The following is a 25,330-nucleotide window of genomic DNA, read 5'->3' as shown; positions in this document are numbered from 1 at the left end:
GAGCTGAGCTTGAAAAGTATGCAGGGATCTGCAGCTTTTTCCAGATCAAAAAAAAATGATGAGGCTGATTTGGTTTTGCATTTCTGGGAAGCATCCACCAGAAAGGATGGTGGTAAAATGCAGATGATAAAAAGATGCCTTAGTGATGGATATGTTTTAGCTTAGCACACTTTACTTGTTGTAAGGGACCAGAGAAAATAGAAAGGTCTGTAATATATGAGAGGCTGGACTGGATGATGGAAGGGCTTCTTTCTGCCTTAGGCTTTGAGATCTGTAAACTACAATTAGTGGCACACCAGTGGTGACAAGAATGCTTTTGTGACCTGTTGTGTCATAAAGGAAACCTACCTTGCTCTCAGTGTCACAGCCAGCAAGCCCAGCTCACACACTCACCTTCTTCTCTGTACTCCACAGTGTAGCCTGAAATGGTGCAATTGCCTGTACTGCTTGGGGGCAGCCAGCGCAGGATCACAGAGGTGCAGCTTCTCTCCTGAGCAATGGGGCGGTTTGGGGCAGCTGGCACACCTTGGGAAGAGAGAGGAAACAATACCAAATCCAGCATCACATCAGTAAGTGCTAGTGCTTTATTCAGAAGATCAGGTGTATCAGGTACAGCAGGTCACTAGAGGACAGCTGCACCTTGTAGAGGGGCTTAACTAAGCAGCAGGTGAGGAGTCAGCTACCTCTGAATGCCCAAAGATGACACAAGCAAGGCATTCAGATTTTCTTCTGTGTGTAGGCTGCTTTGTGTGCTTGGGACCAGACTGACAAATGACCAGCAATCCTTCTGTGCTTTGCTTAGGGCTCCCTTCAGCACAGGAGTAGTTAGTGCAGCCACTGACTTGCTTGGATAAATTGGGGAAATTGGATCTCCAGGGTGGTTTGTGAGACCAAATAAATCAACTTTTAAATGCTCATGACATTGCTGCATCTGTAACTCTCCAGTTAGACATTAATCTCTGGGCCATCCCCTTCAACACAGCTGGCACCTCATCTCTAGTGCTAACAAATCCGTTCTCAGAGCTGGAGGCAATGAGCATCAACTCATAATTTCATGTTCATTCCAATTAGATGGGTCACTAATTACAGTGCTGAGAATTCAGGCTTGGAAACATGTCACCAAGTTGAACCACTGAAGAACAATTTCACCCAGGCTAAATCTTACCTCCTTTGTATCCTAAAGAGAAGGGGAGGTAGAACATCATTGTCACTGGATCCCAGTTCTTCCCACTCCAGGCAGATTCTGAAGCCCAGAGCTTCCTGCAGTCAGCTGGGGCATCATTCCCCAGGGACTCAGCTGCCCAAGGGAGCTGAGCTTCCCCTGGCTGACCTTGCTGAGCTCCTGGAAGCAGCACTAGGAGGAGGATGCAGGAGCTGAACCTGTGCCAGTGCATTTTCATTTCCCAAATGTGATGTTTATGGTCAGATGACTTAATCAAGCACAAGGAGTATGCAAAGCCTTCAGCCATCAGTGGGAGTTGTGGCTGAGGAATGGTGGTACAACTTTAACATCCCATTTTCCCTGGCACAGCTCCACATCTGGCTGCCTCTGCATGGGCTGCTCCTGTGTGCTGCCAGCCCCCAAGGGACCACACAGAGGAAAATCCCATCTGTTAAGGTCAGATGTGCTACCTTGGACTTTGATGGTTGCAGAGGTTGATGCAGTTCCATGCTCATTGGTGGCCACACAGGTGTAGATGCCACTGTCCTGAGGCATCAGGTTGCAGATCTTCAAGGTGAGCTCTCCTGAGTCACTGTGGATGCAGGAAGCCCAAGTTATAAAACACTGCTTTACTTGCTAATGGTTTTTATACAGTTCCTGCCCTGCCTCACTGCAAGCAGACATGCACACAAGTCCTGTTAACTCATTTGAAGGTACATCACTCTCTCAATTTGATGTCCAAGTACAACCCCTTCATACATCAGGGTCTGGCTGTTAATGAAACCTTTCACCAAACCTTTGGTCCAAATTGCCTGCCAGGCAAATCCTCATGTCTGTTGTGGTCTAGGAGGAGATGTGAAGGATCACTGAAGCAGCAAGCAGTCCAGGAGTTAAACATTGCCTGTGCCTGTCCAGAGCTGGATGCTTAGGCTTGGTATATCTGGAAAGATTTTCCCATGAAGATCTTTCCTGTCATGGAGATGGTGAGCTGCTGTGCCTCTGCAGTGAAGCCCAACACACACCACACAAACTGGGCTTCCCACAGATGCAGGGAGCAGTCACACAGCACAGGGTGACATTTCCAGGGAGCTTCAGGCCCCTGGAGCACGTGCCATTGATCTGACACTGCTGCCAGGGCCCCAGTTGGAAGACTGGACATCTCGTAGCAGCCAGGGATAAAAAGCACAGCACTGACTTTGTGAGACATGCTCAGTCTTTGGGCCAATCTGAGAAAATAAACAGCTCTGTGCAGCCTCATGAATTTACAGCATGTCTGTTCACAGTCACTGCTGTTTGCACACTTCAATCTCCAATATGCAATTTGAGGGAGCTGGCCTGAATTAAAGGATTTTGCTTGTGTAACTGTAGACCCAGCTTAGAGCCAACAATAAGTTCCCTTGATGGCAAAACTAGGCTAGCTCTTGAATGCTTAATCTGTCAGGTACTGCAGAAGGACATAGTTGCTGGGATAACTGTCTGGACTCTGCAGCTTCTGCTGGTCTGACAGTGCTGGTTTAAAGCAGGACAGAAATATCCCCTCTCCCTGAAACCCACACACTCATGCCAGCAGGATTTGTAAGAGCCACTGATCTGCTGGGCCTCTGCTTGGCAGGCAGTGTCCTCACTGGAAAGATTATTTGAGTAACAAGACAATGCAAGTGCTGATAGTGCACGGGGAGCCAATAGGAAGAGGACTGTGATGAAAACCAGAACCCTGTATGGAAATATCCCCCCATCCCAAGCCAGACAGAGGCTGAAGATAAGGCACTAGGAGATCTACTGAGCAATAGCTAAAGACAATTTTGGATGCTCTGGGGCAGCTGCACAAGCCAATGGTCTCTGAAGGAAGCTCTTGATCAGATGTAAGGGTTTTTTTTAATTGAACATGTAAAATCCCTTCTCTCCTACTGTTCTTTTTTCACTTTCAGTGACTTTGTACTCCCTAGATTCATTTCAGCCTGTGCCAGAAGTGCTGAAAAGTTGAAATGAAAGATTGCCTCCTGGAGATTTCCACTGCAGCTTGGCCCAAATTTCTTATATAAGCTGCAGATGAGCATCCAGCAGCAGGCTGTTACCTGACCTGAATTCAACTCCAGATCTTTCTGAATCTTCCCAGTTGTAAAGATAGTTTTCCTCTCTGCTAGCCAAGCCAGCAACATTATGACAAGCATCTTTCTGTCCAAGCCAGATGTAGCATTCCCAGAGCACATCTGGGCTTTTTTAGGAACAGCTGAGGAAAGGCTCAGGAAAACTGCAAACCCACCACTGCCAATAAGATAAGAAAATGCCCAGTGATAGGGGTATTGCAAGCTGGTGAGGATATGGTCTGCTTGACTCCCACAGGAGATCAAGGCATCAAACTCAAGCAGAGAAGCCCCAGCAGAGGCAATGCTAGCCAAACTAATGGCTTGTAAACATTCTGGCTCGCAGCTGGCTCGGGAAGTCAACAGGAGCAAGCCCACATCTGCCAGCAGCACTTTGTGGATATACCCTACTCCAGCTTGGGAAACAAACACTGCCACCCCAGCCCTAAAGCCTGACCCTTTCCAGCCAGTGTTTGCCACACTGATGTGCTGGCATGCCATGCCACACTTAATTAACTGCATCCTGATGAGTCTTGTAGGCAGGCTGGTGCCATGTTTGAGGGTAACACAGCCACCAGGACCAGCTATGCTGGGATCCACAGGCAGGACCTTACCAGGACGACACGGTGTAAGTGGCTGTGCTGTTGTCAGTGTCAAGAATGTTTTGGTCTGGTCCCTTCCAGGTTATAGTTGGTTTGGGTCGCCCACAGACTTTGCACTGCAGCATCACTGTGTCCCCAAGCAGGCAGGTGATGTCCACTAATGGCACAAGAAACTCTGGAGCCACTGTAAAAAAAACATGGGGACACACAAACACCACTATTAATCTTCAGGTGAGGCTGTCTAGAGTCATACAAGGCTAGAAAATACATTATAGCATGAACTATGGGATCTGGGTCCCAAGCAGCTGGGAGTCCTGGGATTGTATCCTTAAAATTGCCCTCCAGTCAAAGCCAGCTGCTACAGCTCAGAGAAGGAGGCAGAGGGGAGCATCCATCCCCCAGCCCTGTGCTCTGGCAGGTGCACGAGGCTGTGAGAGGGGATGTTACTGTTTGGGGGGTTCAGCAGCCAGCAGGGAGCCTGCTTTGCCTGGGGGCTGAGAGCACAGAGCTGCCTTAGCTGCAAGTGCTGCTAGCTGCAGAGCATGCTGTGGCACCAAGGAAATCACAACTGCAGCACAGCTGTCCTCAACTCACCTTCTTGGATGAAATTGGGGTTGATTATCTGAAAAATACAAAGAGACACAAGCATTTATTTCCTAGACAGTGACAAAGAGACATCTGTTTTCACAAGGTACCATGGTGACCAGAACTGCAGAAGTGCTGCAGGGGTTACAAGTGGCACCTTCTAAACACCAGCAGGGGCAGCAAGTGTAGTGATAACACACATGGGAAAGTAAATGAAGGCTCTGGCTTCTTGAACCCTGAAAAAGCATCAAAGGTAACAGGCACAGCACCAAGGCTGAGGAGGGTGGACCTGCCTCCTCTTTGCCTGTGTGATAATGATGAAGCCATTAACTCTTCCCAGAGGTGGTTTGTGCACCCCCTGTGCCTGCCTCCAGACCTGTGTCACCTGCAGTCACCACACACCAGGGGCACATCACCAGCACTCTGCCCACTAACCAGGTCTAAGGAAATGTCTTTTAACTTGCTGAGCTTCAGGAGAAAAAAAGGAAAGCACTAGACCTTAAATACTTCATTTTGCCCACTGTCAAGCATCAGTCCTGCAACAGTTCTTGGTCTATTAACATGAGTGAAAATTCACTATTTCATTGGACTGCTGGAAACTTTCTAGCTTGAAACTAGGCTTGGACAGCTAGGAGTTATTTTATCTAACTAGTTAATTGACCAAGTTAGCAAAGACTTGAAAAGCTTCTGTTACTCTGTGGTCTCTATGTGCCAATGTAACTCTGGAAGCAAAGGTGGAAAAAGCAAAGACAACTCCACTGAGTTCTTACAGAATTTATCCTAACTACATTGTGGTGTACAATAGTATGGAGGTTTTAGCCTCATTAACTATTTTAGTAATCTCATACAGCCTTGTTATTAAAAATCAATCTAATAATTTCATGTTCAAGCCATTTCATGTTCAACCAAAAACACCAATGTGGTTTATCTCGCCTTAAATATTTCTGTTGCTATTTATTTTAGAGCTATTTTGGAAGATGCCAATGAAGCAGTGACCTAATTCATGGCCTGCCAAAGCTGCTAGGAGGTTTTTGCAGAGGCTCAGAAACCAGGCCACAAAACAGAAGCAATAACCCTTCAAAATAAAGTAGATACATCTTCAAGGTTTATATTTACATTTTGGCTTTATATATAGTTTTCCAAGGTCAATGGCTCAGGGTGCCATTCAAGGAGGCATTTGGGCACATTCAGGTTCATTTTGGTTTCAGAGCCTTTCTTTGCAGCTCCAAGCAAAGCTCTGGTTCCAGCACTGAGACCTCAGGGTCTGCTTTCCCCTGGCACCACCAGAAATGAACCAGGCATGACATGGAAAGCACAGAGTCCCTCTGAAGGGTGCAGCTGGGCACTGCCACAGCACATGGGGTGTGGGGAGCACTCCAGGACCCACACACAGCCCCTGGACCCTCACACAGCCCCTGGATCCACACACGGCCTCTGGACCCTGCAGACAGGAAGAAATTGTGGCACAATGGAGTACTGGATGGAAAACATCCTCTGTCCTGTCTGTGCAGGTGATAAAAAGAGAGATGGATCTTTGTGATTAAGTTGTATCTCTCACACAGCACAGCAAAGGAAGAAAAAGCTGTTTTGTGGGTAACCATTGCTTGCCACTTTCACTCACAGACACCATCTACTTTTCAGCTGAGTAACCCCAGGCATTGGCTCATTTGCACATACATCTTCATTTTTGTTGTGTTTAACTGAAATATCCTTTCTCCAAAGCTCTCCCCTTTCTTCCCTGCAGCATGCACTAAATTCCCTTATTATTCACTGATCTCCATCCCCGCAGGATTAGAGATCAGGAGAAAGAAACACTAGTTAACACTTTATATTAATTTTATTACTCTAAAGGATTCATTTGAAGATGCAAGTACAATGATGAATGTAATAGATATCCCTATAAATAAATAATTCTACATTTCTAGCGACTTCCAAGGTACAATAATTTATAATAATTGCCTAACCAATTTTTTTTTCATTGCCTCACCGTGGGAATAGCAGAAAGAAAATTATCTCTGCAACATACTATTGGAAGAGTCTGTGGGTAAAATTTACATTTTCTTTCCCAAAACCTCATCTGTTAATTAATCAAATGGTACCTAACAACACCCCCACAGCCACAGCACAGCTTTAGCCTGCTGTAAGCTTAGACAAAATAAAAGTCTGTCTGCATGACAGCATTTAAGTGATTTAATACAGCACCTTATTAAGGAATGGGATTTCTTCTGCTTTCTTCTTCTGATTTCATCCTCTGAAGGAGGATGCCAGATGCTGGGGTGAGAAGGGCAGAAATGGGAAAGCAAAGGTTCACAGATCTGCATCCAGGGGCTGGCTTGGTGGTTCACACATCTGCTCCCAGGCCCTGGGGTTCTGCTGCCTCTCCCTGCAGGCTGGCCAGGGTCCTGGCTCTGGCTGGAGGGCAGGAGCTGGCAGCCTCCACAGAGCCCTTCCAGATAAAGTGCAAGACCTTTGGAGGGCATTCCTTCATTTTCCAAATAGGTTTGTAATCCCCGGGGGTGCAGAAGGGGAGCTCCAGAGCATGTCCTCAGTGCCTCAGAGGATGAGAGCTCATGTGCTGCTTCTCACACAGCCTCCTGCTCCTGCCAGGGCTGGATCCCCTCACGGACACACCTGCCCACTCCTTCTGCAGCAGCCTGAATGAGGAACCCGCAGCCCAGCCCTCAGCTGAGCACCTGTGGCCACGGTGGCCATGAGCAGGGGAAGGTGGCCCAGGGTCTCGTGCTGACAAGGGCAACCTGAAGGAATCCCAGCACAAACCTCTGCACCAGTGTGGCTGTGAGAGGACAAACTCTTGGGAATGGAACCACAAGAAGCTCTCACTCTAGTGTGAGTCCACACCATGCAAACAAAAACCCTAAGGAAATCAAACTCAGTTCACACTGCATGTAAGAAACACAGATGTACTCTTTTTCCTTTTTTCCTTTTTTTTTCTCCATAATTTTAATTGAGATGAGGTAGATTTTTTTTAAATTGGATGAAATACCTGTTGCATGGCCCAGAGCAGGTTAAAATTTCTCCCCTCTGCGGCCAGCAGAGTTTGTTTCCCATACGGTGACAGCTGAAAATGGAAATCCTATGCAAGGTAACAAAAGGCAGAACATGAAATGGCCTCTGCTCAAGTAATGTGGGGTCTAACACTGACCAGGCAAAGCCAGGCAGCAGGAGGAAGGGGGCTGAGATAAAGGAATGGAAGGACAGGTCAGAGCTATTCAATAAAAAGCCAGAAATAGATAGCCAGAATAGAGGGAGTTGCTTCTCCCTCCTCCAGCCTGCACCGTTTCAGGGCTCAGACCAAGCCAGGCACATAAGGCACACACTTGAATGCCTTTGGGGACCTGCAGGGATCTAAGTGATTTACAGCTAGGTCAATTAAGTGTAACCTAACAGTCAGGCTTTAGAAAAGTAGCATGGGGGCCTCTCCAGAAACTCAGTATTTTGCAGTATTTTTCCTGATCTGTTAAGCTTATGTTAAAAGGACAGAAAGGCATCTGCATCAGTAGCTGCAGAGCCCATTTGCAAAGTGACTCTAACTGCCCTAATTCTTAGCACAATCTTATCTTTCACTTGTGCACACATGCTTTATCTGGTGGGGAGGGAGAAGCCACCCTGCCACACCAGTGGCCAGTCTCAAAGTGCTCTGCAAACACAGCTCAGCTGCCTGGGAGGGTGCTCACCTTGGCCAGGGTTTGGTTCTCCAGGGCAGGGGGGTCCTTGCCATGCCCACCCCACTTCCTTGGAGGGATTACACCCAGCCCACACACACCAGTGCACAGAAGGGCCCAGATTTTTCCTGTGCCATGTTTCAATCCTATTTTAAGGGAATATATCAAAACCAGGAGTGAGAATATTGCCTTTTCCCCAAAGCATAAGAACAGTCTGCAAACGAAGCCCTCTGTTAGAAGGTCGGTGCTTCACCTAAACAGCAGAGGGCATGTTTACTCCAAGACAAGCAGCTGAGCATTTTGTAAACCATTTCATGGCACCTCTTTGTCACTGAGTTAAAACACAATACTGACATATTTGCTCATACTACTCTGTTAGATCTACTCTGGAGGTGGACAACTTCAGGCAGGGGCTGAAGGCATAAAGCACTTGGGAGTTCTTGGCCTGAGCTGAGTGGTGACTTGGAGCCAGTGCTGTATCCACTAAAACATTACTTACTCAACCACGTGGAGTGTGGGGTTGCTAACACAATATTTCTTCCACAGTGCCTGTTTCCTAGTGCTTATCTTGGTCTAGGTGTCTCTGAGTAATTCTTGACATGCTAAAATGTCACAACTGAAACAAACAGATCAGGAAGCTCAACGTACGTACCTTGGCAGCAGCCCAGCTCACTAATCTAAGGACAGCACTTCAGTGACTTGGCCTGGGCTTCATCTCTGCTCTGCACAGCAGAGACACTGGAGCAGACACCAGAGCTCAGTGACAGACGTGTGTCACCAACAGCACTTGTAACACTGCAGCTGGAGTTGTGCAAAATGTCTGGAGCCATGTCAGAACCCTGCACCTGAGGTCCACCCCAGAGAGGGAGGAGCTGCTGCTGGATTTAGCGGGGTTTAGCTCTTCTAACTGCTGGAAGGACAGTCCCTTACAAGAGAGGTATCCTGATGGCATCTGCACAGCTGCCTTATGACCCCTTCAGCAATACTGCAACCCCATGAGATGTTACAACACAGAACTGCAGGACAATTAGTTGTGTCATTGTCCAGGACCCCAGACTTGGGTGTGGATACTGATTCACAAGGGCATACAGTTCCCAGAAGTGGAGCTGCCTGTCCCTGTGCAGTTCCTACAGACATGTGGAAAGAGTCTCTGATGATCCTTAAGTGCAGGTTACTCCTGTCCCTCACGTGGCTACACGAGGCCCTTAAGTGCCTGCTCCTACACTCACACACTTAATAGGTGAATTTGTGCCTTCTGTTTTATGAAACTACAGCACAAAGCAGAAAACCAGGGGGGGAAAAAATCAAACTTCATTTCCATCTTTATGCACTTTCATTACATATTAATAAACAAAGAGGGGAAAAAACCAGTCACCAAGAGATGCTATTTCTAGTCAAAGCTACAATGAATAGGAAATTCTCCAAGGCCTATGTGAACAAAAACCCACTTGAGGGATTTTAGCTCTTTTAAACAGTCACCCAGAATTTGTTTCCTGCTCTCACAATGTATGTTTTCCACATTTCTTTCTTTGTGTTCCCTTGAAACAAAGGCAAAGTTCTTCCAGAAACCTGGAATCTACTGAATGGACACCACTGTGGTATTTCATAAATAGCAAACAAAGCCAGATCTGAAGGGCCACAGTAGCTGTGGGACTTCATGGGTACAGTGACCAGCTTACTGATCTCTTGTGCAGGAAGTGGGGTGGAGATAAATTGCACCCACATTTCCAGGTAATTAATATGTTAATATGCTGCTTTGCATGCAGAGACTGCTCTGTCTGCCCTAGCACTGGGTGCATGTTCTCGTGCATGATGGGAAGAGGAGGGATGTCAGGGGTGACAGTGCCACAACAGAAGCCAGGTCACTGGCCCTGATATTATTACCTGCCTGGAGTGACGACTCCACCTTAATGACACATGGCAGGCACCTCTGGGTGTTGCTGGCCAGGACACAGCTCTGCTGTCACCACTCCCAGCATCTGTAACACCCCTCATGGCCACCTGTGAGGACAGCGTGTCCCCTCTCCTTGGGCTGTCACGTTGTCCCCAGCTGCCCTGGGCACTCATCAGTGGACATTCCACACAGAGCAGGGAAAGCAAAACCAGGTGAGATGCAGATGTTCACTGCATACACAGGTGGGCTGGAGGGGCAGCACAGCTGTCTAAGTAATCTAAGTCCAGCACACAAGGCCTAGAAGGTCAATGAAGCCCTAAATCAGGTGTTGGATTTAGCTTGTTTTGCCTCTGATTTAATGAGAAAAGGCTTTGGCCTCCTGGGCTCTAATGCAGCCCATTTATTGTAACACGTTTGGAAAGGAGAATCAAAACGCTCATAATGAAGGGAAAGGGAGAGCAGTTGTGGTTTCCAGTGGGTGAATACCTCAGACCTTTACAGACCAGGCTTCCCCATGGCCTCTTCTAGGGTTTCACCAGCATTTTATGAGCCTGCCTTTGCTCTGCTCCCTCCAGATGATTTATTTAGTTTATACTGGGTATCAGCAATCCCTTCCCCCCAGTATTTCTTAGCCAGACCAACAAGATGACCACACTCAATCCTGGCTGCAGATGTACTAAAAGCAAGGGCTGTGCTGCTCCTTGCAGGGCAGTGTGACCTTAGAAAGTCACCCCACAATTGTTCTCTTATTTTCTCTTTCTCTGCTGTTTTAAATATTTGCTCAGCCCCAGAGAGTTTTGCCAGAAGCAAAGTTGAGCTTTCCAAGCCATGAGGAATAGTGTGGCTGCTGGGGACTGCAGTGCAGTGGCACTGCCACCTCCAGTAAGTGACCAGGGAGATGCAGGACTGGGCTTTCTGAGTGTAAACAGTCACACACAGGGCACACAGCTACTCCCCCAATAGCAGACTGATACCACAGCTGAGACTTCACATTGCTGTCTTCTGGTTTAAATAGAAAGGCTTTTTTTCTCCTGAACTTCAGAACAGTAGACTGTACCATGGTAAAAACCCAAATCAAACCATCAGAAAGACTAGAAATGCTGACAAGGCAAGGATTCAGACACCTCCCACTGGAAATTCTAAACCATCTGGTTTTCCTCCTGTTGAACAAAGTCAAAACACAGAAATCCTCTGCAAAAGAACAGTGATTTTCATCCAGCTCTGCACAATCACCCTTGTTTCAGCCACCTGTTGGTCCAGAGCACAATTTTCAGTGAATGAAAATTACACAGACTTCTGTGTAATAATGGGCACTGCCTTATAACAAATACACACGCTCTTTGAAAATGCAAACACACTCCTGAGAATAATGCAGCTTTTGAGGTGAGGACCATTCAATCTCCAGGATGTCAGCTGGGTCAAGAGCTTTCCTTTTGTACACAATTAATCCCAACACAATTAAAATAAAAGCAAGCTTTCTTAAATAAAAGCAGGTTAACTGCCTAGGTGGTGCACCTCAATAGACTTCTCTCTCTTTTTTATTTTCCCTTCAGGAGGAAGATCAGCTTTCTTTTGCAGGATGTTTATAGTGCAGCTTGGCTGACAGCATCCGGGAGATCTGCTAGGACACAGATATCTCTGTTCTCCAGTGATCAGTCCTGTCATCACCACAAAATCACCAGCTCTCTGCACCATGTCCTTGCCTGTTTCAGCAGGAATCTCTTTCAGCCTTGGAAAAATGTATAGAAATGCTTTGTGTGGTCACTATAAACAGGATAAAAAAACCCCAAGGATTCTGCTAGATCTTAATTGAGGAGAATCAGATCCATAGCTCTTCATGATTTAAGCTCTCTCAGGCTCTCTCAACAAGGCACTCCACTAGAACTGGTGGTTTCACAATGGAAAAATAGTGGCATAATGTAGCATAATTTGGGTCCACTGATCTGCATTGGCCTTCCCTGAGACACAGGTACATTCACACAACTGGTTTTACCACTCTCCTTCAGTACCCTGACAGAAATGCAATTCCCACTCTGCTAAGAGAAAAGGGAAATGTTGTATTTTCTGATTTTCTAGACAAAATGCTGGTTGTGGTACAACAACATTTGGCCTGACTGGCAGCTCAAGTGTATATTGCCAGGGCAAAGGGTGTTTTTAATATAGAAAGATGCTACATTTATCAGCAGTTGACACACTTGCATTATTGTTGGAATGAGGTCTCAGGTGGGAAGCGGAGGCTGAGGGTGGCTGCGTGAGCCTCCAGCTCAGTAGGAGCTTGTTACTGAGCTCCCTCCACTGCTCCCACTACAAAAGAAGGCCAAACTCCAGTTCAAGACTTGGCAAAACCAGAATTGACACTTTTTGTGACTCACACTAAATTGGCACACATCTGCAAGCAATACAGACCCACCAACTCCCCTTGCAGCAGAGGCATTTCAAAACAGACACATGTTTTTGGGAAAAAATAATCACAAGGATGATTGTCTCTACCTCCATACTAGTATTGGGGTCAAGGTCATCACACTCTGATTCCTCTGAGCTGTTTGTCTCCTTGTTTGGCAGCATGAAGAGGAAGAAAGAGAACAAGAGATTAGAAAAGAGATTGGTTAGTCAGGGCAGAGCAGCACATTTGTGAGCAGCATGGAAATGGGTAACGGTAGGGAAAATGCTCCTGAAACACAAACAAAAAACAAACTGACAACAAAACAAGGGAAGCAAAGGCAAAGACATGCTTGTGCCAGAGAAGCAGCAGTGATTCTGCAATTCATTCAGGTAGTGGAAACAAGGAGGAAGCAAGAGGAGGAAGAACTGTGCCACCATGCTGGAGCAGCGCTTCCCTCGGACCCAGTGCTTCCTCATCCCGAGGGATGCAGTGCCAGGGCTCCTCCCTTTGCACATGCCAGGGCTATTGCACCAGGCTTGTTGGGCAGAAAGCCTCTGCAAAGGAAAACACTTCATCACGGACTCTCCTGGAGAGGGGTGGATCCAAAGGACATGCTCAAGTGCTTTCCTGCATCAAGGCTGGGCTTTGGTTGTGTCAAAATCACAACAAGTGTTTGCTTGCCTCTGTTGGGAGGGAAAGCCCCAGATTAGTCCTGAGCAGGCCTCATGGTCGGTTTATAGGGGTGGATCCTCTGAGTTGGAGCACAGTAGTCAGGCACCCAGAGCAGAAGATGGAGCTTAACCCCACAGTTCTCAAACTTTTCCATACTGGGAGATCTCAGAGAAAGAGAGAGAGACGCAGACACACAGACACACACAGACGCACACGCACACACACGAGACCTTCTCCTGGCAAGGCAGAGTCAGCATCTCTGCCCTGTCTGATAACATGGAAAGAAAAAGGTCATTGAGACCATCTCCCTAGACCAGAAACCTTAAGAATCCCATACTGGGAACCCCTTAACATCTGGTGAAATATTGACCTAAAGAAAACTCATCAGCAAGGCCACTGGTTCACCCAGTGGCCTTCTCACTGCTGCAGCTGCTCTGATGAAGCAGATCAGAGGTCAGTAAATCACTAGTGTCCCAATTTTAAGTTATTGAACCCTGTGTATAGTTGGGTTTCTTAATGAGAATTACTTACTTGCATGTGGGATGCCAGGAAAAAGAAAACAAAAAACAAAGACTGCATTTTATCTTGCATGCAAAAATCCTGCTAAAATGGATACTACAAAAAAGGACCAAAAAAAGATAACTGAAGTTGAAAAAAAAAATCAAAACAAAACAACAAAAAACCAAAATCCAAACTCAAAATTGCCACCCCCTCCCTCTCTCAGGAGAGGATGCTACAGGGGGTGGAAAGGATGGGAAGCAGGAGAGCAGCACAGAGCTTTCAGATGGCCTTACTCACTTTAACAGAGACTTTGTTCCCCAGAATATCCTTGGATTTACGAGGCCCATTGGCTTCATTTTTGCCACTGCTCTCCTTTTCCGCCCGCTTTCTCATGCGCAGGGTATGCCATGAACATGACTTCCTGTTGTACCAAAAAACGCAGCAATCAAATGGCAAATCATAGCAGCAAGGAAGGTTTTGGAAAGGGGAACCAGCATCCACATTTGCAACTACTGCAATTCCCTAGAAGGTGAAAGCCACTGGCAGGCAATATGCCTGTCTCAATCTCAGCAATGAGAGCTGAAGTTAAAAACCAAACCAAAGAGTTCTGCAAAGCAGATGTTGTGCCACACTTGCTGTTTAAATGCATGGAGCAGGAAAAAAATGTCCATGATGGAAGCACAGGCAACTCAAACTTGGTCATCTGGTTTCAGGGACTTTGTCTTGCATTGCCACAAATAGAGATTTATTTTAATTTTGCTACATTTAAAAGACCAACCTGGTCCTTAGCTTCGTTGGTTGAAAGTAGTGTAACAAATATAAATATATAAGGATGGTTTTAATAGATTAGTCAGTATAATAAACTTTAAAAAATTAAGAAATTCAAGTTGTTGCTAACTACATATTTCTCAGAACACAAAACAGCTCAATAAATAGGAACTGTGTTATTAATTTTCCAAGAGATAAGTAATTTCCTAGAATGACAAGCTCTGCTGTGTCTCTCAAGACCAAGAATTTCCCATTTGACTTTGCCAATCCAGTTAAAGAGGACATCAATCGGCCATGGGTTTTGGCTAGCATTACAGCAGGCATCACTTCCAGTAAATTTTTCACCCTTTATTACTGCTCCTATGACCTTATTTTGGAAAAAAATAAAAAAAGAACAATATCAACCATTGTAAGAGCAATGCTGTGTTGACAAGAGAATTGCATATCAAAGCAGACATAAGAAAAAATCAAACCAGTTCTTGATATGGGTTTCATTTGGTTAAAATAGTGGGAATTTGGGGAGGGGTATGTTGTCCAAAGCATAAAGCTCTCAAAACAGCAGTGTGATGAGCTGGGATCCAGGTTCAAAGCATCTGCCCACCTTTAAGTCATGCAAATTTGATTTGCATGTTTAAGCCCAATGTTTGGCACATGTCACGTCTACAGTACCTTGACACATTTTACAAAGGAAGTTGTATGAAATCCAGGGATCACCTGTGATGCCAATAAAACGCAGTATGTTAGCAAGGTAGGACCCACAGGACGCCCCACACAGCCGACGCTCCCCCATGAACACTGCGGCTGCCTCCTACGTGCCTCCTGCTCTTCCCGCAGCACCTGATGGGAGCTGTACAATGGCTCAGGTGAAGAACAAGCAAACCCTGCCACAGCCACGAGACTCAGCTGGGGCATGACAACTGTTTCTGCAACCAGGATAGGAGTCTGCACTAACTCAGCCTGTGAGGGCAGTCGTGTACAGGGAGCACAAGAGCACCATGCACGGCTCAGACAGGCACTGGGTGCTGACTGGAATTTGGGTGTTTCTGGACAAGGTCCAAATGTGAACTGCACAGCAGGGGAGGTTATCCAACACTTCAGGACTGGTATGTTTTCCTTTAGGATATATAAGAACATGGCAGATGGGGGTCCCTGATCTATATAATGAACATAGGTGAATAATTCATGGTGCCAACACTGCTGGATCGACCGTATATCTTGTGTACAGTATTTGTCACAGAAGAAACAGCTTTATTACTTAAACTAAGTAGTCACTGTGATCTGGCAGATAGGGTTGAAGATAGCACAGCTCCAGGTTGTTTTTCACTCACAGGATTCCTATTATTCAAGCATCTTTTTGTTTTCAGGGTTGTTTTAGCAGTTTGATTCTCAAAAACATCATTTAGGACTTTAAATCTCACTGCAGTGAGAAAGAAGTGCAATTTACGTCTTTCAATTTTGTTACACCTTCCTGGCCACAATTCATCTGCCTACAGAATTTGATGCAGAATTTTACTGTACAGCTGCAATGAAATCAGTCTTCACCAGGAGTCTGGTACCGTGGATGATTCTAAGGGCACGTGGTTGCAAACTGTGGCTAGAGAGGAACCCGGGAATGGCCGTGGCGGATGTGCAAGAGATGTGCCAAGCAATTCCTCTGGCTTAACATGCAATTCCAGGTAGCATTCATTACTGACTGACAGGTAAAGTCATCATTTCTCTTAACTGAAACGGCAGCAGAGATCAAGTTATTATTTTTAGTGAATCTGTCACAAAATCCTTCCTCTTGTTCAATTCTGCGCCTTGAGGTATTTGTGTAAGGTAACACAATTTGTAGCATACATCATGCATTACCATCTAGTCATTTTAGATGTTAAAAGAAATCAACAGGTATTACTGAAAAGAGGGTTGTACCTTCTGTATTTAATACCAAAAAACCACTTCCTTGCATTAGTCATTTCAGACTGACAAATTTCTAAAATCAGAAAAGAAAAATATATATCCACACATTTGTTAAATAAGCAACAAAATATTATAAACAAAATTAAAATCAAATCAAAACAAAAAAAATCAAACAAAAAAAAGGGTCAAACTAATTCTTTTACCTCATTAAAACATGCTCATAGTGAAAATTTATTTTACATATTTAAAATAGTACATTTAAAATTAGTTACATTACAGGTACAATGATGAACATTGTGACTATTCATTATATTGCACAACCTGACTTCATCAATGTGAGTTTGTTTCTTTTTTTTTTTTTAAATAGTGCAAAATACTTTTTACAGGAATGTACTTGGATGGGGGTCTTGCAAACCAAAAAATATATTACAAAAGTTACTGCAAACAGAAAAAAACCCAAAACAAATGAAAAAAAAAAAAAAAAAAGAAGATACAAGCTGTACAAGGACATTGCCATAGACAACAAAATCTCTCCTCCTTGAGAAGCAAACCTCAGTCCAACACAGAGCCTGGATTTTTGTGTTTGTTTTTTTCTTTTTTTTCCTAGATGCTGTTACAACCAATATATAGATTAGTAACTTAATACAACATAAATATAAGTCCAGTCCAAGCAGGTCCATGTTGGTGTAAAATGGTGTCACGTAAAGCATATCTTTAACCGTCTATGGTTTTATTTCTCTCCAAAGTATAAACAAAATCCCACAAAATGAAAATAAGCAAAACCCGAGCTATCCACCATGGCTGCCCAACGCTGCGGATTGACCACTCAGCTTGTTCCAATGGCACTGTAGATAAAAATCAGCAGGATTTCCCTACCATTTGGGTTTGTTTATTTTTATTCATTTATTTTATTTTCCTCAAAAAATCCACATAGTGCTCCCAGCGAAGCCAATAGGGCACTTACTTGATGCTTCCATCGCTATTATCTGTAGTGGATTTAGGGAGGGGAGCCAAGATACTGCCAGGGATCCATCCTTCAGCAGCTGGAGAGTGGTCGCTTGCAGGCTGGTACACCAGGAACATGTTCTGCTGGTTGATAGCAAGGATCTGAACCACCTCTCCTTGATTCACACAGATCTCATCCTCCTTCAGTGCATAGTAATCTTTAATCACCACCATGGAAGAGGTCCCATTGCACCCTCCCAAATCAGTCTGCAAACGGACACAACACAAACCCGTGAGCGGCCGGCACGGAGGAACCTGCCCTTTCTGGCAGCAGTCCCACTACTTCATGTCCAGCCTAACCAGACCAGGGAAAGGACACAAAACACTTGGAAGTTCACATTGGCAGAAAAGGATTTTAAAGATCTGAAATGTGGCAGTAACCTAATACAAACCAGTCTCCTATTTCACATCACCCATGTGTCCCTGGGTGTTCTCATCTGCAGGGGTGTCACAGATGAATGGTCTGTGCTGAGCCAAATGGGGGGAAAGACAAATGAAGCTGAGTGAATACTCACAGTTAAATATAGGTCAGATGGAAAGTGGCTTTGGTCAACCTCAGACAGCAGCAGGGTCCAGACACGGTTGGTGGCCACTGACTCTTTGGTGGTTTGTGTGCAGTGCACAGGTACCCCAATTATACCTTTAGCTGGCACCCTGCAAGCTGTTATGTGGGAAAAGGTCTAAGATCTTCCCTACCACAGACTTTTTCAGGAATAGGTGGGTAATGGCTATCAGAGAAGCCTGAATATTACTTCTGCCAGTACTGGAAATGGATATCTAGTTCACAGATCTGCAAGCACAGTACCCTGAAAAACATCGAGATCAGTGCTTAAGGGTCAGGCTCTGTCTCTGTTTCCAGATGAAGTGTCATCCATGTGGATGCCAGGGCTTTTCGTGTTTAATCCCAAATCACATGTTACCCCATTGCTTCAATATGTCAATTCCTGTTGACCTGGTTAGCTGCTAATGAAAGATAACATCATGGATCATCATCTGTGGCACAAGAAATGGGCTGTGAGATCATGTTTTATTAGATGAGCTCAGTACCTTGCTTTGTTCATACTTGTCTCCGGGCTGTGAGTGCTCATACCCTGTGCTGCCATTGGAGGTAGATATCTTCAGGGGTGGGAGAGATGGGTTACGGCTTGTGGCCTTCAGAGGCTTCTCAGAGCCTACTGGAATAGAGGAATGGGGCCTGGTGTTGGGCTGGGGGACCCTGCCGGCCTGGGGCCGCAGCACCGCCGAGCTGTTCTCCTTGCGCTGGTACTCGATGGGCGACTGCAGCGCTGCAAGAGAGGACAGGAGTCAGCCACCTGCTCCAGCAGCGCTGCCAGGGGCTGCAGAGGAGCTCCAGCAGGTGGGATGGCTCAAACACAACAGACTCATGTGCTGCAAACCAAACAGGAGATGCCACCCGTGGAAGCACACGGTGCATTCATGGCCAGACAGGACATAAGCACTTCGCACTGAGCTGCGCATGGACTGAACACAGCACCCCATGCTGATGTGAAGAACACCTTCTCTGACCTACACAGTGAGTAGGCTAAAATGTTTGCCATTTATAGCATAAATAATTGCATTCATTTTCTTTGAAATCGCACAAATTCATCACATCCTCTAGTCAAAATAAATGAAAGCCGGACTAAGAGACACACAGCACATTTGCAGTGAATTTTGCTAACATCAGAAAACACAGGTCAAGACCTCCAAGTCTCATTTGCATATTGCCAAGAAAGTGTGACTATTAAATACCCTTTGGACGTGATGCACTGCAACTTGGCTCTCAATGTGCTTTCTACATGAACTGCTCTGGTTCAAGGGAACTGCTGGAACTGGCCAGCAAGTCAGGAAGTATAGCTGGCACCAAGACATTAATCCCAGCAGTCCAAACCTCTCCAGAAAACACCCAACAGGCAACACTAAACAGCTTCATAAGCCATGAAAAATAAAGTCTGCTTGTGAGAGTAGATTTTATAGTCATGGAGAGAGCTTGCACTGGGAAGTGGTAGGACAAAAATTCCAGACCCTAAAGAAATAAATAATCTGTTATGTTTGGAGGAAAAGGGATCAGGACTGGATCTCACAGTGAGCAGATTGCTGGGCTCAGGCTACCAGCCCCAGACCTATGGGCTTGGTTTTTTGCATGTCATGTGGCTTTAACAGATGATTTATAGTCAGTTAATACTGTGTACATGCATCAGACTAAACCTACTGGAATGCAGAGAGACTAGTCTAGCAAGGGGCAGACAGAGGACATAATGTCACAGCATCAGCCCCACCAGGGAACCACAACAGAAGGAATGTCTTTCCCAACAAAATGAAAAGGAAAGAAAAACAGAAAAGGTCAGCACCATACAGCACACTCTCTAGCATTCCCCTTCCAGAGAAAGGCAGGACGACTCAAGAAATCACTAAAGAACAAATGACTGGGAAAAAATCAATCAAGGAGGATGCCAGATCACCATTATCTTCAAAAGGACACAGACACAGATCTGTAGCAATCTGGAAGATTACTTGTCTCTAAAACCTGACCCTTGTCACAAAAGCAGGCTGTATTTATGCCCCAGTGACTGCCAGTTTCACTTGCTTACCTCAGCTGCAGCTGAAAATGGTTTGGTCCTGCTGCAGACCAGCCACAGAGGGCAAGGAAGGCTGGGGAGAACTTTGACAATGATTTTGAGAGTGACATTTTTCTCCTGTATACAGTAAATAAGGCTGCAAGGTAGTTAGCAGTAAGATCTGAATGGATACTTCTCAATATATCTTGAAATGACCTACTGTACTCAGTACTTTTAAAGGGTATTTAGCTGAGTGTTCATTTCTGACTGCTAATTCCACCATGAACTACCACAGGGATGCCTGGCTTCCAGCCTCCTGTTAAACACCTGTCAGTATTCTTAGAAGCTTCTGGCAAAAGTCAGGGTCCATCTACTTGCATGTTCTCTCTTTCTCTTTCAAATTCCCCCCACAAAACATGATTAAAAGAAGATACAGATGGATGGCATTTTCCTTATGAAACATGTCCAGCAGTGACGGACTTTCATTACAGCTTGCTTCTTAAAGAACAATGACAACAGCCCATCATTTGATGCACAGCCTGTTTCTCAAGTTTAGCAGCTTTTACGTTTCCATTGAAAAAAAAGAAAAACTTGAATTTAACATTTTTACTTTAATGAAGTTTGGATGCAAATCCCCTGCTTTGTACACAGCCCCTACTCTTTAGGACTTCCCTGGTGAAGAGAGAAAAATCAGAGACAGCTTGGGCAAGAACTCAAGGGGAATGTTTTGTTATTAAGTTTACACAGCATTGGCTCAGGGTGGATTTAATATGATTTTAAGGACAGAAAACATCTGCTTTAATGAAATGCAAAGCTAAAGAACATATTTAAAGATTAGTCAGCCCCAATAAGATTACATTCTAAAAGCCACTTAAAATATTCTGGACTGGACAGGCTTTACTGGATACAGTATCATTTTCTTGGATCTTATTTATAATTTTAAGGTAAATCCTTAAGCTTGTGTTTTAATAGAAATCTATTTTTACTTTTGCTTTAGAGATAGTGATGTTTATGTTCCTAACCCATCAAACTGCTTGCTGGCCTCAAAGAAGATAGGCTGAATAGGGGCTATGAAAATGTCTCAGTAGAAAAGAGGCTCACGGGGCAGTAAGTCCTGTGAAGATAAGATGGAATACTTAAAAAATAAAAAGAGCAAGCAAGAAAGATATGGAAGGGACAGAAAAACCCTGCATTAGTGCCTGCAGAGCTCTCACAAGGCTTTTTAAAAAAAGTCTGCAGCTAACTGTTAGTGGAACTTATTTTTATTCCAATAATTCCAAAGGAAATTGCACTGTCATAAACCCATCAAGTTTTGATACCAACTGGTCAAAATGGAGCACTTAGACTCTTCATCTCACCAGTGTATTTAGGGAATCATTTTGCCATGGCTGTATGAGGCTGTTTCTATTCCAAGTCACAAAAACCCAGTATCAAGTTGTGGCATCATGGGTGAAATATATTTCCCTTCTCAGCTCAGCCAGAGATTCTGAACTGTCACAAACAACTTTTGCATGTAACCCCTTCCCAGTTAACTCCTGAAAAGTAAAATTAAGCTGAATTAAAATTTTTAAAACCTCCACACTGAAGAAAAGGGGATCTTTGATGTGAACTGAAAGAACCTCTTTCTATTTTGCATCAAAAAAAAAAAATCCACAAAACCAAATAACAAACTCGCTCCCCTAAAATAGCCACAAAGCCTAACATATTGTGCCAAGCCCAAGCATCTTGATTCAAGCAAATATGTTTTATTATTGAACATGTATTAAGCTAATAAATATAGAACTCTAATATAAGCTCTATAAAATAAGCTGTTATGCAACAAATAGCGCAAAGCAATCTTGGAGGCATCCAGAGCTACTTTGTTGCTTCCAAACAAACAAGAGAGATACTATTTTTAGATTCTTGGTCTAGTCCTGTTCCCTTCTCTCACCCTTATCCACTCAGGAGCAGGAACAAGCTAAAATGTTAAAATGTTGTTAACTGAATCTGATTCCTCTGGATTTTCAAATGACACACTTTTGTTGGTTGTGTGTGCATCTCGGTTTTGAGAGGTTTTTTTTTTTTTGAAACATAGCTTTAATTTGAAATATTGTTTCAGACCACCTCAGATCTATTTCTACAGCAAAGCTGATACTTGATACTTTGGAAAGGCCCATTTCCATGCACAGCTCCCATGGTTCCTAGGAGAAACATGCTCTTGCCTTGTTTCCTTGCTCTTTCCTTTGGTTTTTTTTGGTTTTTTTTTTTTTTTTTTTTTTTTTTTTTTTTTTGTTTGTTTGGAAGTTTTTTTGTTAGGGTTTTTTTTTTGGTTTTTTTTTTTGTTTGTTTGTTTGTTTGTGGGTTTTTTGTTGGTTTTTTGTTTTTGTTTTTGTTTTTGTTTTTTTTCATTGAAAGCTGCAGCAGCCCTGCAGAGCTGGGACCTGTAGGGGGGTGCACGGTGGGGCAGCCTTCATCCCACCTCACATCCTCAGCTGGCAGCACACAGGGATGGCTAACACGAGGCTCCTGGGGATAAACCTTGCTCTGAGTAAATGAGAGATGCTGTGTAGACACAGTGGCAACCTGGCTTCAGAGTTAAAATCTCACTGTACAATGGAAAGCAACAGGTGGCAGAGCCCTGCAAACCCCAGCACAAAAGCACCACCCACGGAGGGACCTCAGGAACATGAGCCCAAGTGACACATGCAGAAGTGGCTCAATGATTTTCTCACAGAGGAAACAAGGACATGAAGATTCTAAATGCCATTAGCATTAAAGTTTGGGAAACAGAGCAAGGAGCATGTACGTACCGTTTAGAAAATCACGCTGTGTGTCCAGGACCTGGTTGATGTCCTGTACCCAAGCTTGTTTAATTTCTGGATTAGCTGCCTGCAAAATGACTCTCTCTGATGTTTCCCGGCTCATTAGAGCAAACTTGCAGGGATCATTGTCCACATTTTCTTCAATGATAAGGTAGTTCATCTGAAACAAGCCAAGGTAAGCGTTTTACAGGGAGCACAAGCTAACATTACACAAGAATCAAACCTGTTGTGAAATGTTCCTGAAAATAATTAAGTGCAATAACAACCTGTTAGATCATAATAAGAAGAATTTGTCTCATCTAGATACACCCAGATAAATCTAAATCTTAAATATGGTGCTTAATAAAGTTCTGACAGATGTACCAGACATCCACCCGTCTTGTCTTGAATTACAACTTCTATTTTAAGTAACACAGAACCTAACTGATGTCCTTTAAATTTACTGAAACCCATAAATAGAACAAAAATGTTCCTATTAATATGTTAATAAAGTCTATCATTCCTTCAGTTTAAAGAAGTGTTTATATTTCTTGTCCTCTGATAAGAAACTCTCAGTCAGTAGAGCATTTTAAAAATGGAATAGGCTGTGCACAGAGATATAATGAAACAAAGAGCAATTCTCCCGTGATGCTCCAACAGATCTTATTTCTAGCAGATTAGAGTCATCTGTGTGTAATCACTTCACTTGACTGTAGTCACAGATACTCTTTCTGGAAATCATATGGATGGGAATTTTGGCTGCTGTCCTGCCTTTGGGAGGCTTCTGTTTTAAGTGTACTCATAACTTTAGCTTTTCCTGAGATACTAAGAGTAGTAAACAAGAATAAGTTGGCATAGCCTCCCAAAAAAACACGAGAGGGAGAGTCTTCACAAGCAGACAGCTCTGAAGACTAAGGCAGTAATGTCCCCTAGAAGAAATCCATCTCTAATTGCTCTGAGTATCTGTCAAGGTATGGAAATCCACTCCACATCAGAATATTGTCCAGCATTCAAACTGGAAGATGGAATTAGCATCTTTCTTTGCTCCTGAGGGTCCCTGTGAAGTTCAGTGACAACTAGGAACTCCCCTGACATGAGGACACGGAAAGGACAAGGACATAGACACACAGGTGGGCCTGGACAGTGCTCTTGCTCCTGATCTGAGCTGATTTTCCTCTGGTTGATAGCCAAACCAATGCTGGTATGACTCCAGGTAAAAGATGTGTAGAGTTCCTAATCCCCTATTTGTGTCTCAGGGAGATGCATTCATCAAGGCTTCCACTTTGGTATTTTGAGAGCCTGAAAGGTATCCAACTGAGCAGCATCTGAGAAGGGACGTGCCATTTCTCAACACTAAGGACCTGATTGTGTAAAAAATAATTCTTTCTAATGCAGGACAAGATGCTGAAGCTTCTGTCACAGTTAGAGTGTGACAGAGCTCAGAGAACAATATCTGTGAGTCCCATCTCACTGACAGACCAGAACAGCTGCATTTGAAGTCAGGTGCACGCTTTGCTCTGCGGCCGTGACAGAGAAAGAAATGGGATCTGTGGTGCTGGCTCAGGTGGAGATGCTCAGAGCCCAGGGAGGCAGGGGATGCTCCTGCCCCACTGAGAGCCACAGCTCTTCCCTCTGGGAAACAGATAAATGCAAAAGCACTGAGAAGCTCAAGTGGGGCTGGGAGGGAGGGTGTGAGAGCTGCTGGCACACTGACTCCATGCTGAGGTGGGGGAGACACACATGGAGCCACAGGGGATCCCACACTTGCAGGAGACACTCAACAGGAGAATGAGCTGTTTGCCAAGCAGAAGAACAGGGGCTGGAAAATTATCACACAAAAATTTTAAACTCAGGCAGTGGGAACAGCATTCCTTTTGTAGGCTGTGTAACTAGAAAAGCAACTCATACCCTTGAGACAAGCTAATTTTATTAACATTAGGAGAGATTTATTTTTCTCTCTTTATCTACAATATTCAATTCAGGAATTGTTTCCTGCAGATAAAAGCCTCATTGTTATATATACAATAAACTGAAGTAAAAATGATTCATACTATTTCCATCTCCAATTTTAATAATGTTTTAAATCAGCAAAAAAGATAAAATCAAAGCTGATAATCTAAATGAAGATGACTGTTTATTTTGTACACTTTGGGTTTTCCCTTTATGGCCTATTATTTGGTTAGAAACTATAAAATACACTGACTTGCAAATGGATATAGGCTTTTCAGTAAATGCTGCTGTTTCCATCAGCCAAGAAGACAACCTCATTTCAGTAAATATGCTGTTTACTGTAAATTTGTTTAGTTATATATGTTAATATGCATTATTTCAGCTGATAGTGTTCTCTTCTATTTCATATTAATGCACCATTTAAGACTTAGAGCAAACACAATACATTCCCCCATGTCTCTTAACCTGTATCTTTGAAAAGGAAATCAATGCCAGACTGGTTTCTCAGCTTTGAACGACCCAGAAATTCAAATGAATCAGTGATTTTGCTCTTTCTGCAGGCACAGCAAAGGCTGTTCTACCAGGAGATGTGCAGCACTCATTCACTTTCACTGACCATTTCACAGGTTAACTTTGCATTTGTTAAACAAAGAAGTATTTCCACTGGCTACTTTCAGCTTTTACTTTTAGCCCCAGCCCCATAATCTGGACAGATTATTTAAAACGAAAATTATTTTTTCAAAACTCTCTTTATAGTTTATCTGGTTTTGTAATTCCTCACAGCTGTATTTTTAGAATTATGTG

General features: G+C 44.2%; 1 protein-coding gene across 1 annotated transcript in view; it reads right to left on the bottom strand.

The window, feature by feature from the left end:
• Window positions 1–25,330, bottom strand: part of KALRN (kalirin RhoGEF kinase) — a 466,317-nt gene that overhangs the window by 12,455 nt on the left and 428,532 nt on the right. The window contains exons 48-56 of the mRNA XM_059476128.1: window positions 22,586–22,757; window positions 18,286–18,524; window positions 17,198–17,445; window positions 13,864–13,987; window positions 12,501–12,560; window positions 4,443–4,470; window positions 3,861–4,032; window positions 1,633–1,754; window positions 394–525 (exon numbers count right to left, since the gene is read on the bottom strand). Of these exons, the coding sequence (XP_059332111.1) occupies window positions 394–525; window positions 1,633–1,754; window positions 3,861–4,032; window positions 4,443–4,470; window positions 12,501–12,560; window positions 13,864–13,987; window positions 17,198–17,445; window positions 18,286–18,524; window positions 22,586–22,757 (1,297 nt within the window). The remainder of the gene's footprint in view (window positions 1–393; window positions 526–1,632; window positions 1,755–3,860; window positions 4,033–4,442; window positions 4,471–12,500; window positions 12,561–13,863; window positions 13,988–17,197; window positions 17,446–18,285; window positions 18,525–22,585; window positions 22,758–25,330) is intronic.

Source organism: Ammospiza nelsoni, chromosome 7, assembly GCF_027579445.1.
Source record: "Ammospiza nelsoni isolate bAmmNel1 chromosome 7, bAmmNel1.pri, whole genome shotgun sequence".
In the NCBI taxonomy this organism is placed as follows: Eukaryota; Metazoa; Chordata; class Aves; order Passeriformes; family Passerellidae; genus Ammospiza; species Ammospiza nelsoni.
The sequence above is the reverse complement of the archived record's forward strand: the minus strand, read 5'-3'. Positions and strand labels throughout refer to the sequence as shown.